This window comes from Streptopelia decaocto (assembly GCF_964273445.1).
Source record: "Streptopelia decaocto genome assembly, chromosome: 1".
NCBI classification, from domain to species: domain Eukaryota; kingdom Metazoa; phylum Chordata; class Aves; order Columbiformes; family Columbidae; genus Streptopelia; species Streptopelia decaocto.
This window is the reverse complement of record NC_138663.1, coordinates 68,503,249-68,519,461: the sequence shown is the minus strand read 5'-3', so window position 1 is coordinate 68,519,461 and position 16,213 is coordinate 68,503,249. Positions and strand designations below refer to the sequence as shown.

General features: G+C 41.4%; 1 protein-coding gene and 1 long non-coding RNA gene across 2 annotated transcripts; one reads left to right on the top strand and one right to left on the bottom strand.

Moving 5' to 3' along the window:
- Positions 1–4,207: 4,207 nt before the first annotated feature.
- Positions 4,208–7,763, bottom strand: FGF6 (fibroblast growth factor 6; the record flags this gene model as incomplete). Its single annotated transcript, XM_082067233.1, has 3 exons — positions 7,409–7,763; positions 6,394–6,497; positions 4,208–4,384 (listed from the first exon to the last, which is right to left on the bottom strand). The coding sequence occupies exons 1-3, from the start codon at positions 7,746–7,748 to the stop codon at positions 4,208–4,210; spliced, it is 621 nt and encodes a 206-aa protein (XP_081923359.1). The 5' UTR covers positions 7,749–7,763.
- Positions 7,764–8,325: 562 nt separating this feature from the next.
- Positions 8,326–14,364, top strand: LOC309446691. The gene is made up of 3 exons (XR_014185491.1): positions 8,326–8,463; positions 9,044–9,249; positions 14,260–14,364. It is a non-coding gene; the product is annotated as an uncharacterized lncRNA (long non-coding RNA).
- The last annotated feature ends 1,849 nt before the right edge of the window (positions 14,365–16,213 follow it).

Genomic DNA, 16,213 nt, shown 5'->3' with positions numbered 1-16,213 from the left:
CAACAAGAATGATTCTCTTATGACTTCCCAGTCAAGAAGCCTGAAGAACACAAAAGTCTACCACAATTTTAAGTGTACCAATACATCCTCTTTTTTTAGACATGAATAAAAATTTCATGTGTTTGTGGGGGGAGGTGTGTTAATAGAGTGACTCTGAAGCAAGGAATAAAACAAATGTTAAGAGGGATTTGGAGTCAAAACACTACCAAAATATATAAAAGTTTATTTTATTAATACATTAAACTATTGTGCTCAGCACGTACATATAAAAATAGAAGCAATTTCACAAATTATTGGACAGTTTTGTGATTCTTGAAAAATTACAGTCTCAATTGTGAGTCCATATTGAGTCAGAATATGAGGTATATTTTAGTGAAAAAAAAAAAGTGAGAACTTTGGCACCATTTTACTGTGCAAAATAAAATCTTGGAATTGAAATAGTTCGTGAGGTATACAAACATTACTCCACTTTTCCACTGTGTGTGTCTGCATCTCTGCATGTTGAGGAAAATTAGATTATTTAAGAACATGATTCAGTTCCAGTCAAGATTGTTTTCTAATGGAGGTGGATTAGGTCTTAATTTATTATGGGATTTGCCTATGGAAGAAAAAACCTTGAAAATAAGTATCAGCTCCACAGGAGAATCCCATGTGCAAAATATGGGCAAGACAGGCTGCAGTCGGGCATTCACAGCAAAGTTTTCAAAGCATGTAGCCCATTTCATGGCCCTGTGTTAATGCACACTGAGATGAGATATGCTTTGAAAGGGATCACTGCAAGAAATATCAATAATAGGTTCCTAATTTGGCCCTGATTTGGGAAACTCCTTTACTTTCATGAGGGTTTTTTATGTGGTCACGTATCAGTGGAACTATTCTTTCAAAGAAAGTTTTGCTTTAGAGTATGCCAAACCATGCCCATATTCCCCCCATAGCCTCTGTATCGTATACATTCCATTTATAAATGGTTTTAATTTCTTTTTCCTCTGTGCCAGCTCAACAAATTTATCCTGAGGTGTGTAAAATGGGTGGTCTTCCTAAATCCTCTTGCTCCCGTGCAGGTAATTATGTCCTGAGAAGGAGGAGTTGGAATTTAGCTAACCAAGCATGAGGAAGAACAGGATCAGGCCATTTCCCAGGCAAATTGTGTAACGTCTTGAACACCGCCAGAGTGCATTCTGCTACCATGAGCTACCCCTAGACTACTTGCACATCCACAGCAGTGTGTCAACCCGTGCCTTGACTCCTTTCTTGAATGGAGCCATGCATTCACTTAAGAAGTACCTCTGTCAAAGTACTGTATCCAACAAGTCTAAAACTCCACAACACTTCATTACTGCACTGTTTATGAATGAGGGGTTTCCTGACGCAGTTATCACTCTTGACAATGGCATCTTTCATTGTCACTTCTGACAGTGATGTCATTCATTCTCATATTAGTCAGGATTCCTGGAACTGGGAAACCTTTTTTTTTTATTTCCATGTTGACTTCAACATTAATCTGGCTGGCATTGATAAGTAATAAGGAAAAAGCACTTGTATAAAAAATAACTCAGCAGAGTGACGGGTAGGGCTTCCCAAATGCCCACCAAAACTGCACCTGCAAGGGTCTGCAGTTCTTAAGGAGAAGCTCAAGCCCAGCAGGCTGCATCCCAACAGGCTTCTTGTGACCTGGTCTACGGCTTTTTCTCACTGTTGACCAGTATGTGCAAAATGGAGTCAGTGAGTCTGATTCTCACCTTTTATGACAGCTATCCCATTACTTACCAGTACTGGCAACAATAAATTACTCTAGACTGCACTGGTTTAAGAGGGAACTGACTTCATCCTATCCTAAGGACACTGGTTTAAGCTGTAATCAGAAAGAAACTTACGTGTCAGCATTCAAACTATGATTTCTTCTACATGCATGTACTCTTCCAACCTTCTTAAAACTTAATTTCAAAGACAATTAGGAAGATAACACAAAGATACAGGTTGCCAGTTAATGTATTTCAGCACAGCTGTAGTCCTTCTATCTGTACCTCTAGTGATTCTAGGTCGATGTAACTGTCTGATATCCATCAAACTTTTCTCTGACCCACTCTCTCCACTCAAAAATCCTGCTTTTTCTCTTAAAATGTACATTTTTCCAAAGCAAACTGCTGCACACATTGTGGATGAACAAAGTGTACCAACTTGACTTCTTTCTACATACTGCAAGACCAGAAAATGAAGAGTCGCTCCTTTCCTTTGCCATATCCAAATTGTCCCTTTCACATACTGTAAACAATATTCCATTCTTTTTTTTTTTCTCTTCATTTACACTGTGATCATCACTGATATTTGAGCAAAATAAATGCAAGTGTAAATCACACAAAAGGAGCTGGAAAACTGTATCTTGTTCACAAAACTATTGTCTTGACAATTTTTCAGAAAGCATGACTGTAGATACATCCCTGTAGGTGTGCTCTTTGGGCCAAATCTTCTGCAGCTATAAATGATAGACTTACTAGGCTGGTTTGCTCCAACTGAGGATCTGGCCTTGACAGTGTTTTTCATGCATGTCAGAAGGCTCAAATTCATCATGAATAGATGCCCCCTGCAAATAGAATGGCATGTCAAGGCTGGACATAGCCACATTTTGGCTGGACATGGGAGATTATCTTGCACTCAGATGTTCACTTCTGCAGCAGCATGGTCCATCTATGCTGAAAATGCTCAAGCTCTGACATTGCCTTGAATCTAGTTTCAAATTTAGGAGCACGACATCAATTCCGGAATCCCAAGGCTTCTGGTAACTGCCATTTATAGTTACTATTGACTTAGGGCCTCTTAAAATACACTTTCAAAGGCACAGAGAATGTAGGTTCACTGGTGATCTGGAAAAAAGGTTGTCAAAATAGTAAGGCAAGGTTACACGCCATTTGTATGGCTTCTAGGAGAGCTTTGGAGAGTATTTCATACAGCTTGCTCTGTTGTCTTTGAAACTGATGCTTCACAAGTGACAGAAATTGGAATTATGGCACAAATTCCTCTGCCTCAACCCAAGAAGCCACGGTTGTATAATTTTCTTCTTCTGTCCTTCATACCTCAGTGAAGTATGATAGAGAAGAACCAAATATACTTAAAGCAGTAAATAGAAGAAAATTCAAAATGGAGAATTTTTCTAAAATAACCCTTCACTGGAATATTTCATGAATTTCATTCATCTTATAAAATGCATCCCGCAGACCCATTCTAGTTATTAGAGATTAACAAGGTTCAGCCTAAATGGAATACAGTTCCTTTAAATATTTATGTTCTTTTACATGTGTATGCATATAAAGACACTTGGACATCTAGAGACTGGGATGATTAATTCATTAAAAATATGCAATTACATGGATACACACTCACACACCCCATGTCTACATATATACACATGTATTTATATTAAAGATGTACACATCTATATTTGAGGTAGGTCTAAACTAAGCTCACAAAACGCCAAGGAGGCGGCATTGAAAATCCTCAGCTCCAAATATATTTTACATTTGGGACCCATCTGTGATTTATCCTGTGGCCCTTCCTAAGTGAAATTGATTATAGGTGTTCATTTTGCCAACAAGTCCATGTGAGGAGACCCCGGAGAATCCCTTCAGAGACAGAGGGCCTCTGGGGATAGACAGTTTGCTTGTGTAGAAACAGTTGTGGAATCAGCACCCTAATGATCAAAATAGGTTGAGGACTTTACAAGACAGGACACAAGGTGTAGAAGGGGGGGTGCAGGCAGATATTCAGGTGGAGTGAACTGCTTGAAGCTTTGGTGGAGCAAAGTCATCTGATGATTTGGCCCATGGTATGTAAACAGCTCACTAGGAAAGGTTATTGTCTGAGGTAATTAATATTAATTAGTAGATAACCTATGATTGATTAGATTATTATCCACAGCCATTCTATATCATCCAAATACATTTTTCCATTGTATTCCAGCTTGCATTTTTCTCTGTTCAGCACCAAAGGAGGCACACAGCCATGTAAATTTTGTACAGAGTAGAAGAGCAGCAGCATCATATTACATATGCTATGTGATGAATCTAGTACAAATATTTTTATCCAAATATACACATACATATATAGATATTTTTTTTCCTATGACCAGTATAAATACTTTACCTGGGAGATTATTCCCATGTGCAAAATGAAACAGTTTTTCCTGGGATTTAATCTTCTGCTTTGCTCACGTTCATATTCTCGGTAAAAAGTGGGTCACTGTCATAGCAGGAGAAACCTTGTTTCCTCTCTTCACTCTCCCATGTTTGCTGAGTGCTATGTAAGCCCCACGGTAAGCATTTGATTCATATGCATTGTAGTTATTGGGCAACAAGGTTTCTTTGAATTTGCACTCATCTTGAAAAACAGCCTAAAGAATAGGAAGGGGTGAGGGGAAGAACAAAGCAGGTACAATAAATATTTCATGAAGACTCAAGTAATTTTTCTTAACAGTGTTTTTACAGCAGAACTTGTTGCAGTGTGCAACAGGTGGTGCTGGGGTGACTGCATCCAACAATAAATCTCCCTCCTCAGTGCTAATTTGGTGTCAGATGAACTCAGATGCCACCTGTCCAGAAAATGGATTGTGTACTTCCTGTGACAGATCAAATTAATTCATCATAAATCACGGATTTCTTCATTTTATTTGCAAGCAATGATTTCTGTCTGATTTCACTCGAATGATGTAGCTTTATTTGACACCTCTCCTCTGCAAGAGGTCCTATAATTTATAAAAGGATGATATGCTGGCTATCAAAACCTTCAGTTCTCTTACAAACAGCGGGGACAACTATTTGCTTGAATAAGGTATTTGAATAAGACTTCAGATAATCACTAAACCTTTTCTTTTTTAAAAACATTAGTGATGTCATATTTAACTGACAGTGAGATATACAGCAGGAGAAGTTTTATATTTCTTCATGTTGCATCACATAAATCCAGCAAGAGGACATTATCTGAGAGAGGAGGTGCAAGGAAAAGCAGGAGACAAACACAGAGCATTGAGGAAATTAAAAGAGAAAGCAGAATAATTCCCTGGCATTAAATGTTTGGCACATGAGACAACACCATTTGGACTGCTTTGTGAAAGTTTGTAAGAGTTTAACTTAGGGCGTTGCACTGAGCAAGGGAAAATGCACGTTTCTTATAACTTTTAAAAACGACTTTGAAAATAAGGAAGACGGCATTCCTTTTATAAGACCTAGCCAAGCAAAGCAGTTCGGCTTGTGGCACTTTTAAAGTGCTTGAAATCAGACATGAAACTTAAAATGTCCTGCTCTCTTTATCCATGGGAGAAGGAATGTATCAGATTAGTAACGGCTATGGGTCCTCCATAACATTTGGTATTTTATTAAGCAATTGAAATGCTTTGTTGAAATTACAGCTATTTCAAAGGAAATTACTTTGTCGTTTCTTGACAAAAAAAGATGAATGCAATCAGTACCAGTCATTAGTTTGAGATGGATGGCTTTTGCCTATTGCCCAGAGCCAGCCTCTTTTAAATGCACCTCCCAACAAGCCCCTTTTCTGCTGAATGTTGAGGCTGGAGATGTCTTGCTCAAGCCTCAGAGATTAAACTGCATTTAGATAGCATAGCTAGCACTTTTTAGATGAGGGTGATGGTGATGATATTTCAGTATGACTTGCATAGCGTTGTTAATGGCTATTATTGGTTTTGCACTCTTTGGGCCTGGTCTTACAAAAGTGGTCCTTAAAATAACCACAGACATGTATGTTGACTTTGTAGGGTAGACTTCCTATTTATTCTTCATGTTGGGGTTGGTTTTGGTGGGGGGAGGATCTGATCATGATTTTACTAATGGTAGATAGCATACATAGCTCTAATTGTATCTTCTTACACACACCTGTACACATACCCATGTGCATGCAATCACACACACACACACTCGTGGACATACGCACAAGCTTTACCTCCTAGGGGTTTTTCCAGAGCACATGCTTTTGCTTTACACACAATGCACCACAAAATGAAAACAACAAAGTTCAGTCTTACTAGAACATGTTTGCAGTGCTGAGCCCTTAGAAGCGGCCATCTAATTAATCCATACTATTTGCAGAATACATTCGTTTTCCTAGGGTGCTCCCTGTGCAATCTTATTGGAAAGCTTTAAAATAACAGACCTCTAACAACCATGCTGCTTGTCACACTAAATAACACTGGTGACACCAGGCTGGGCAGGTTCCCTGTGATTGAAAGGCTATTTTCTCTGCTTGCAATTAGAGATTTCCAGGAGGGAAAAAACAAACAAATAACCAAAAAAAAAAACAAAAACCAAACCAAAACAACAACAAAAAAAACCCACAACACCTTTGCAGCCTTTATTTAAGCCTTGGAAAACTGTTTGCACTTGTACTCACCGTTCCATAGAGCCTCCCCTTACTGTTCATTGCAATGAAGAGAGAACTTTTCACACCAAACAGGCTAACAACACCTCTCTCTACAGTGGATATTTCAAAGAGACCTGAAAAATGAGAAGTTCAATAGAAGTGATCACAGAATTTATAGCTAATCAAGGGCAATTCATATATAATTTATTTTTTTCAAAACCCTAATGAACACTTCATATTTTCTTTACTAGAATTATCTCCCTAGTCTAGTATAACAAAAACACAACAGAGAAGATCTTGTTTTTTCCTACATGCCATAGAATATTAAAATAATTCTGGAACTGTAGTCAAACACTATATAATCCTTTTACTCTATCAGACTCTTTTGGTCTTTCAAAATCTTGCTTTTTCTAATAAGCCAATTATTTTCATCTAACATGTTGTAATTACAGAGCCTTTGCTATTGAGCTTTAAAGAAGTATAGCTTGCATTTTGAAGTCTCCCAATGATATCTTAGCTGCAAAAGATTTTAGTAGCTACCTTCTACAGGAAATTCAAATCCACAGGGCTAGTGATTTTCTTTTAATCTTATGGTTACAGACCAGCACCCACAAGAACAAGCAAATGAGAAACAGCCAGCCTGTTCCATGATGGAGTGTCCCAAAAGCACTAGTTGTCTGGGATTCAAAAATCATACTTTGGTACTCTGTGCTCAGCAACAGCCTCCTGAATTTGAAAAGCAAATGAGAAAGTGAGGAGTGAGAAAATACAGCAGAGAGACCATTTTCAACCTGATTTGTCTTTTCACATCTGTGAAGTAAAGCAGAATAAAAATAAATTGTATCTAAATTTGTCTAAGCATTTGTGACATGTTCCAGCCTGGAGAGTTTGAATGTTTATTGATCCCAGAGACTTTTAAAAGGCAACAGATGTAGCGCAGGTTAATAATATCAAGTAATAACATTTACATTCTATGAAGGGTAATTACTAGAGTTCACAGCAATTAAGTGACATCTATTCTATTTCATTTCTGGATGCAACTCACTGTATTGGTTTTCATTGTGAACTCCGCTTATCCTTCCGTCTGGGAGGATTTGAAGGTGAAACCCGATGCCCACGTTGCAGTAAAGCCTTCGCTGCCTCTTGATTCCTAGCAAATAGTCACTCTCCCAGTTCACATCTGACTTCTCCCCTGACATCCCAGCAATGGACCTGGACAACAGAGATTGCCATCCTCTTTCCAGCAATGTGCCATTAGTTCTGCTTACAACTGGATGTGCTGAAGCAATCCCAGCTAGAAAACCGAGGAGAAGGAAAGCAGGCAACGTCCGGTGAATGCTGGCTTCGCAGGACATAGTGATGAGAAGTCTTTGTGCCGTGGCCATCCGGTTCACCTCCTGGGCACGTGGTCAGAATTAATGGCCCTAAAAATACCACCCTTCTTGTTTTTCTCCCTTCAGCATAGTGGCAGAGGCTTATTTTTGGAAAGCAAATAGAGATTGCTGACATGAAACTAAAGCCCGATAACAGTTGGGTTGGAAGCAGAGACAGGCCGGCAGGACTCGAACTGGTGGGGACCATGTTTTGTAGATCCGGCTTTCCGGTGGGCAGCCTCAGTTATATTTGATTGACCCATCTTTATAGTGCAGAGGCTGTCCCTCCCCACATCATCACTCTGACATCAACAGCTTGCCAAAGGTAAGCCTGCCACGGCTGTAACACTAACCTGCCGTCCTCGCAGGCTGGCTGAGGTTTGGTGAGCACTGTCACCCAAGACCGGAGGCAGGAGTGGGGTTTCATTGGCTGTTGAAAGCAAAGGAATCAAATTGGTTGGGCAGCGTCTTCCTTATTTAGAGAAGATGTAAAAACAGGTATGGACCTCATCAGTGAGCAATGACAACTTTGCAGGCACTTCCTTGGTGGCCCCATCACTGTGTGTATGTCAGGGCAGCTGAATATTTGGGGAGAATTGGCTTGAAGCGGTCATTGCTCTTGCTGTGAATACCCAGCAAATCCAAGACACCTCTTACTATAGCGGCCCACGTGCTAACAGCTTGTCTGTTCCTCTAAAAGGAGAGCTCCTGGCTGGTTAACAGAGAGGTAAGCCATGTCAAAGGGAGAGGAAGCCCCAGGGCTTGCTTCTGCTGTTTTTATACAAGCACATTTCTGCTGCTTGCAGCGTCAATTCTGCGGAGCAGACTGTGCAGGCTGGAGCATTGATCTTGTAGCTATATGTAGCTGGGAACATTGATGTGTTCTTAAGTGTTCATGTTTTTCACTGAGGTGTCTTCCAAATTATCACATTTATTTGGGGAGGGTGTGTGCCTCTTGCAGGGGTGCAATTGTATTTGTGTTCACAAGACAAGGGCTTAGGTAATACATTAAAGAAGAGGAAAATGAGAAATGGTCACACCTCCCTACTGTTTCACTGTCTCTTTTCCTCAAGCCCAAATACTCTTTTTTTTTGTAATAATGTTTGAGCATCTCAGTTTTCCTCTGCTTCTCTTTGCTTAGACTGTCTCACTTGTTTCTGCTGATTTTGTACTGATGCTGTTTCAGCTTCTTTGGAGCCGGACAGATTAGACTTTTTTCTTAATTAGTTTCACGGCACGTATTAACATATTAGTGGGACGAAAACGACTGAAATTTATGCAGATATTTTTGCCAACATGTCTGTCAGCTTTTCAGAGCACAGAACTTGCATCGCCTATGTCATTTGAGATGCCTGCGTGTTAATAAAGAGAGTACCTGGAAGCGTAATTGAACTGAGAGCACCCGGCGTGACATACAGTTTCACATTAACAGCGTTGTAATATGAGACCTTGGATACTGCCAGCACTCACGCAGGAGCACCGTGACAGGGAGGCAATGGCAGCCCTGAGGCAGGTGAGCAGTTCGATTCAGTGACGTATGAAATACTGAATATTCTCTTGAGAAAGCGTCAGCTATTAAAAGATTGGGAACCACAGGACTAGACCCTGGCTGGTTCCAGGTGGCGTTTCAAAGCCTCTCTGGCTTTGTTGAAGCAGCACGCGGAATATCTTCTGCCTTTTTCTCACAATGAAAAGCTTCAGACCCTTTTCTCTCCTGCCTTCTACTTCGTCTCATGATTTTTCAGCTATGCAAAGTGCATATATAATTTTTAGCAAGGAATAATACTAATATTATTTACACCCCCTCAGGATAGCTGCACTCTTTATGAGGCTATCATCAGTGGGAAACAAAGCCCAGAGTCACTATTGTAGGGACGGAAAGTTGAGGTCCTAGGCTGTCTTATGCTACAGTCTGAAGACCTGCCTATTCCCAATGCATGTGACTCCTAGAAACATTGCCTAATCTTTTTCTTTCCAATAGCTGTGGTTTTTTTTTTTCCCCCTAGAGAATGTTTCAAGTGTAACTTTGCAGTTTGCTCATCATCAGTGTCCTAGGAGAGAAATCAGAATACAGCTGCCAATCAGCAGCCAAAACAGCATTTGGTGGTTTCATGGGTTGAGGGAGGAGTGTGCAGAGCTGGCTTTCCATCATTGCCTTTTGATCACCTTTGCATCTTTTTGTCTCCTTTGTCAGGTTTCTCATAGCAAAGCCTGGTCATGGGCTAAAAATGCTTCTCTAACTTGTGCTGGCATATCTGACACTGCAGATTCCCAGCAAACTGCTCTGATGGCCCAAGTCAAGGGAACACTTTGTGGGATGCACCCTGTCACATCCCAGTACTCTCAATCCTCAAATAAATACTAAATGGTAGTACAAAAAATTGGGATAAATTCTGCCAAGTCTATTGGATGTGTCGCTTTGGCTTGTAGTCAGCCCAGCTGCAAAGTGCCTGCTGTGAGCTCTGGTGGGCCAGGGTAGCTAGATCATGGACAGCCTCCTACCTGCAGTTGCTTGCTGAGCAATTAGAACTAACAGCATACTGTATGGGAAGTGTGGCCAGATCACTGGCCTGCAAAAATCAGGACTTCTTTTGCTTGATCTGGAACCCAAAACAAATAGCTAAAAATGGTGATTTCACTGGGACATTTGGCCCTCATGAGACCAATACTCCTGGTATATGGCCTAAGACCAAATGGTGTGGGACACGGAGTGTATGCTGTAGCCTTGTGCTGCTCAGCAACTTTGCATTCGAGCTGAAATGAAACGCTCTGTAGTCTGATCTGTGGCCAGTAGGTTGTTGACTTCCTGTGTATTAGCAAAGTGGTCTGAAGATGAACTGCCATGTAAATTCTGGAGCTTCTGATTCAATTAGGCAAGCTTGTCTCCTCTAACAGATGTCTCATTCTGGTTGGCTTTGTCTTCTTGGCTCATGAAATAACTCTTTTAAGAAAACACACTGTAATGCTTTGATTTTCAGATAGCATGTTGTCCTGGCTTCATGTCCCCAGTGAAGTTTGGAAGGCATCAAGGGAGACAACAATAGCATTTGCAGTAAAATAAATCCTGTGAACTGCAAAATGGTAAAAATTTACTTCAGCAATCAACATTTACTTGCTCAAAATCTGAAGACCCAAGATGACAGTGCTTACTGCCTAATTAAAGTAACAAGTTTTCATTGTCAGTATTTTAGTACAATATTAAAATAAACCTCCCCTTTGGAACACAGCAGTACAGATCCACTTTCAGATAGTCTAGGAAAAGCCACGCAGCTGAGCAGTAACATGATATGGATGCAGACCACATCTTTCAAAAATGCATGATGATTTAGAGTCCTAAGTTCCATTTTCAAATCTCTTACAAGTCTCTCCCTATTTTAAGGCCTGGGTAGAGCAATCCTTCAGTTAAACACAGAAGGACAGACTTGCCTGTGTTGAAGACCCAGGCTGGAGGTGGAACAGAGGAGAAGGGAGATTTCCAGGTGACAAATCCGACTGTAGTAGCAGGAGAAGTATTGGAGTCTCTGGATAACTTGCATAAAAGTCTGTTAGCCCAAGCATGACCATGGAGCCCCATCAGACCATTGTTAGGCTAATGGGGTTTTTTAGTCAGCATGTAAAGATTTGTAACACAAATACAAGGACTGTTATGAATGAAATATGAATCACAGTATGAAAGCAGCAGAAAAAAAGACCAGGGTTTGCAGAGATGGCATGTATTGGTATCCAAGGTCCCAACTGATAGCCATGAAACTAGTAAATGCTGAGGAGTGCGTTTTTGGCATCATTAGATTTGATTAGGGCTGCACCATACATGATTAACCAGCAGAAAACCTGAGATCTGGTAGCATAAGGATGACAAAAAGAGTTATAGCACACCACATTTGTTATTCCTCTTCCTGTTATCTAACAGAGAGGCAGATTTGTAGCCATTCAGATACCCAAAATTAATAAAGACAATGGACAGCAACCTTGTCTGAGATTCTTGGAGGCTGAAGCAAGCAAGCTTCTGAAGCAAAAGTTTCACCTCATTAAAACTGCTGATTTCTAAAGCATGTAAAAGACCAGTTCAAACCCAGTTTGTCATTACCAGTCAAAAGGAACCTAAGATACGTAGTGAAGGCTTAACAGGTGTCCTCCTTTGTCCTACAGGCCACTTGGGCACATGCTTTTGGTGCATGTGCATACATGGGTAAGAGAGTAGGTAAGTTAAACACCTTAGAAAGTAATTTAAAATAATTATCTTCCCATTCTGCCACAAAGACTGTCACTGAGTTTTTACATGCTAATTTCCTACACGCAGGAATAAATGACAGAACATATTCCTGCTAATATTTTTGAGGGAAAAATATTTAAAAAAGTTAGCTTGCTTGTAGTAAATCCTGGTTTACTGCTTATTCATCCAAATTCATATTCTGTAGAGAGTATGTCAAGCACCGATATATCAAACATAGCCACTCATCTTTCTTTTCTGAGGAGTTACCACAGAAGCTAGTTCATAGGGACACAGAGTAACTTTGCTGTGCTTACACACAGACAGGGTTATGGGCAAATCTTGTTCTTAATGACACGATCACAATATCCTTCTTTAAGCAGAGCTGTTCTCAATGTATCATGATGTAACAAAGCAGAACTTGCATCCTTTATCTTTACTGTTTTCTGCACAAGATCTCGCCAGGGATTATGCCTGTTTAAGGCTTGGTGTAGAAATGCAGAGGCAGAAAGCCCTCTGGGAAAGGGAATTGTGTTTCAACTTCCCTCTGTTCTAGGCTCTGGGAGAAGGTAACCCACACAGCCTGCAGAGTAGTTGGTGTTGAGTCAGAAGGGGAACAGCCAAAGCTGCAGGTGGTTGCACTGGCTCCCCTGTGGAGCTCTTGCTAGTGCAGGCTGAAGGAAACTTGGAGTTCTGGAGATCTCTGGAAGTGCAGAAAAATCCTTCTGTGGTGCAGAGATGTCAGTGAGAGCTATATTTTAGTGCAGCTGACATTCTGGTCTTTCTCCATTCGTGGCACAATAAAATCTCATGAAGAACAGTTCTGAGGTGGCCACGTCTGCCTCTGAATATCTTATAGAGATTGAAATGACTGTCATAAGACAGAGTGGTGACTCCACAGCTAACCTATGGGTTCCCAAGCTGGAGTTCTGCACACCAGCCCATGCTGCCTCTCTCATTACCTTCTCAGCTGTTCCCACTCCACAAGGACAGACAGTCCTAGGGCAAAATGCTGAGCTTAAAAAAAAAAAGAAGTGACAGCCGCCAGCCCCCACAGAGATCTGTTCAGTGTTATTTATTAGGAGAGTGGAATGACATGGAACATGTTTAATTTGGTTTTAGTTAGTTACGTGTGTGGTTTTCTCATTACAGCAGGAACAGGGACACTGCAGGAACAGGGATGCTAAATGCCTCATTTAGGTAGCATTATTAATAGGAAAGCAAAAATAACTTGTTTTTGTTGGTGGTGATGATTATGTTTTGTCCAAGAGGCCAACTGGCCAGATCTCTGAGTGATTCTTGACTGTGGAAGCTACTCAGATTATTTCCTGTAATCCATTATAGAAGATTAAGGACAATTTCTGCCATTTACCAAGTAACCATGTCTTCCTTGTGTTGTGTATCATTAGCTCAGTTGAGGACTTTCTCTTGCATGTCAGTTCTTCATCTGTTGGTCTGGTTGTCTCCTCAAATTTCAAAGAAGTATGAATTCTGGGCCTTTTATGCTGTCATCTGAACCCTTTCTTGGTTTTGTCAAGCTTTTTTACCTGCAGAGTGGGCAACACCAAGAGTTTAAAGCTTGTAATCTAGCTTTGATAACCATTAAGATTTGTCATTTAATTTCCATAGAAAGGACCCTGTCTTTGACGTCTCTTCCTGACCTCTTTCTCCACTCTCTTCCCATTCCCCCTCTGTGTTGTTGGGGGAAGAGAAGCTATTGGAGGGGTGGAAGTGAAACTCCTCAGACCCTTGGTACTTAGGGAGAGTGGTTTGATCTTTAAATGGAACACAAGACTTGAACCGAAGCATAACAGATGTTTCTAGCACACAATTGGATTGCCCGTTGGTCCCCAGGAGGTGAGGAAGAGTAACACTACATCAGGTTTTGGCTGCACTCACCACATCTGAAATATTCAAAATCCTCTAAGGCAGACAGGTGTGTAGCCCCTGTTGTCTTGTTACTCTTCCACAGAGGAAGACCAAATGAGTTACTGCAGAGAGAGGAGAAGGGATCAATATGCAGGGCTTCCTGCCATGACAGGAGAGTAGAGCAGCGCCTCATTCTAGGAGAAGAGTCCTTGGGCTACTTGGGGTGAGAAACCGCTTTGTATTCAGACAGCATTGTGAAGATGTCTACATTTCAGTGGGTCCATGTACACTAAGGGTCTAAGCTTGCAGTAGAGTCAATGCGGGCCTAGTTAATACAGAGAGCCCAGTAATTGACACAGCTCACCAGCCATTAAGTTTCTTCAGAGTGAGCTGAAGCACTCTCGGGACTCCACTACCTTCATTGACATGGTCTGTGTTTCATAGGAACTGCGACACATGGAGACACCTAAGTGGAAGTCTTTCATTCTGGAAATGAATCCTTTACCCAGCTCTCAGCAGCCTACCTAGCAATGGAGCAGCAGATTGAAGGTAAAGGTGTGCAGACTGCTGTTGGATTCAGCAACATCTGCAGGGATGGTGTCTGCTTGGAAACCTCTTGCACCCATCTCCCAGTGGCACAGACACGTTTCTCAATCCAAGTCTGAAAGGCAATCTCAAGTCCATAACCTGAAGCCCTGCAGATGCTTCACGCGTACTTGCACTAGGCAGGTGTCTCACTATCCTGGCTGCAGTATCCTGGATGTTTTTGACAGCGGGGGCGTGTTTCAAAGACCATGTTCCTTTTGTTTTGTGCTAGAGCATTTGCACATTCCCAGCTACATAAGGGTGGGTGGAGAGTGGCTGCACAATGTGCCTCATTCTCACCCTCCTTGCATCCAGATCTGCAGTTGGGAGAACTTTTTAAAGGGCATCAAAACTCCAGGCTGAGCTAAGTGAACCATTCAGGGTTTTGGAAACCCCTGGCTTCTGTTGTCAGCTGCATGTTCTTTCAGTGTGATTAAGACCCCCTAGGGCTACCATAACTAGTAGCAGTTCACAGACACAAGTCTCACCAGCCACCTCCCAAAAGCTGGGTCATACTCTGAATACTTTGTGGAACCAGAGCAAGAAAAATAGATTCTCCAGACCCTTTATGTTTCTGAAATCAAATTGCAGGAGTCGTGGGATTCCAGTTCCCTGTTTCTGCCCATCATACCCATGACAGGTTTCATAGACTCAGTCTTGTCCTGCCCATTGCAGAAATACCTTATTTCTTCCTCAGCACTTTCATTTATTTGGTTTCAAAATTGATTTGCAATGTGCCCATAACTGTATTGCATGTACAAAAAGAGCAATCATGTAATAACTCATACAGGAAGGAAATTTAGACTGTCAACGATATTACTGAAGAACTCATCATGTCTTCTCTTGCCCTTCCCCATTAATCTTCTCTCTAATTCCTTAACTCCCTCAGTAACTAATGAGTCAGAGTCACAGAAAGATTTACATTAGAAGGGACCTGTGGAGTTCATCAACCTCCGGCTCGAAGCAGTGCTAACTCCAAAGCAAGAGCAGGTTGCCCGACTTTAACCTCATCAGGCAGCAGCAAGAACAGGGCTGCTCCACACAGGAAGGCAAGCCAGCAGCTGAGGGTGACAGCAGCATGGACAGGGGCTGTACTTTCAACCAGGGCACAGTTCTAGGTCCTCACCAGCACCCAAACTTGGTGAGCAGATCAGGCGTGCTGATACTAACAGGTCCCATCAGTGGTTCACTGCTCAACACACAAATACAAGGTAATAAATCAGGTCCCAGGTCAAACTAGGAAATCCAAACAATGGAACAGGAGCTCTTTGGAACCACACTGGGAACAGAAACACCTGTGCTCTAGTTTAGGCCAGGACTGAAGGTGCATCCCTGAGCTTAAAGAGAAGTTCTGGAGCAACAGGCAAAGAGTGCAGTTTGGAGGGCATAGGTGGGGCTGTACACAGTAATTACAGCCATCTGGTACACTGAAGGCTCTGAAAAAGTATCTTCAAAGACAGGAGATTCTCTACCCTCCCTGGTTGCCCATTCTCGTGCCGCACGAGTCTTAAGGGTAAGTATGTTTTCATTATAGAACTTTGTCCTTAAAATTGGCCGAAAGATTCAATGCTCTGCCTTCCGTCCCTGGGATCATAGATCACACATCTGCCAGCTTGGACTTTTTGATGGTTCCAAAATGTCATTTCAGCTTAAAGATGGAGCTGGTGTTTTCCTTTCATATTGGTCTTTAGGTGAACCTCTATAAATAAGCGAATAAGAGTGGGAGGGCAAGGGAGTTTTATTTCTTTGTTATTTAGTATAAATTGATTCCCAGGACTGACACAGAGAGACCTGAGGTTTAACATAATCTATA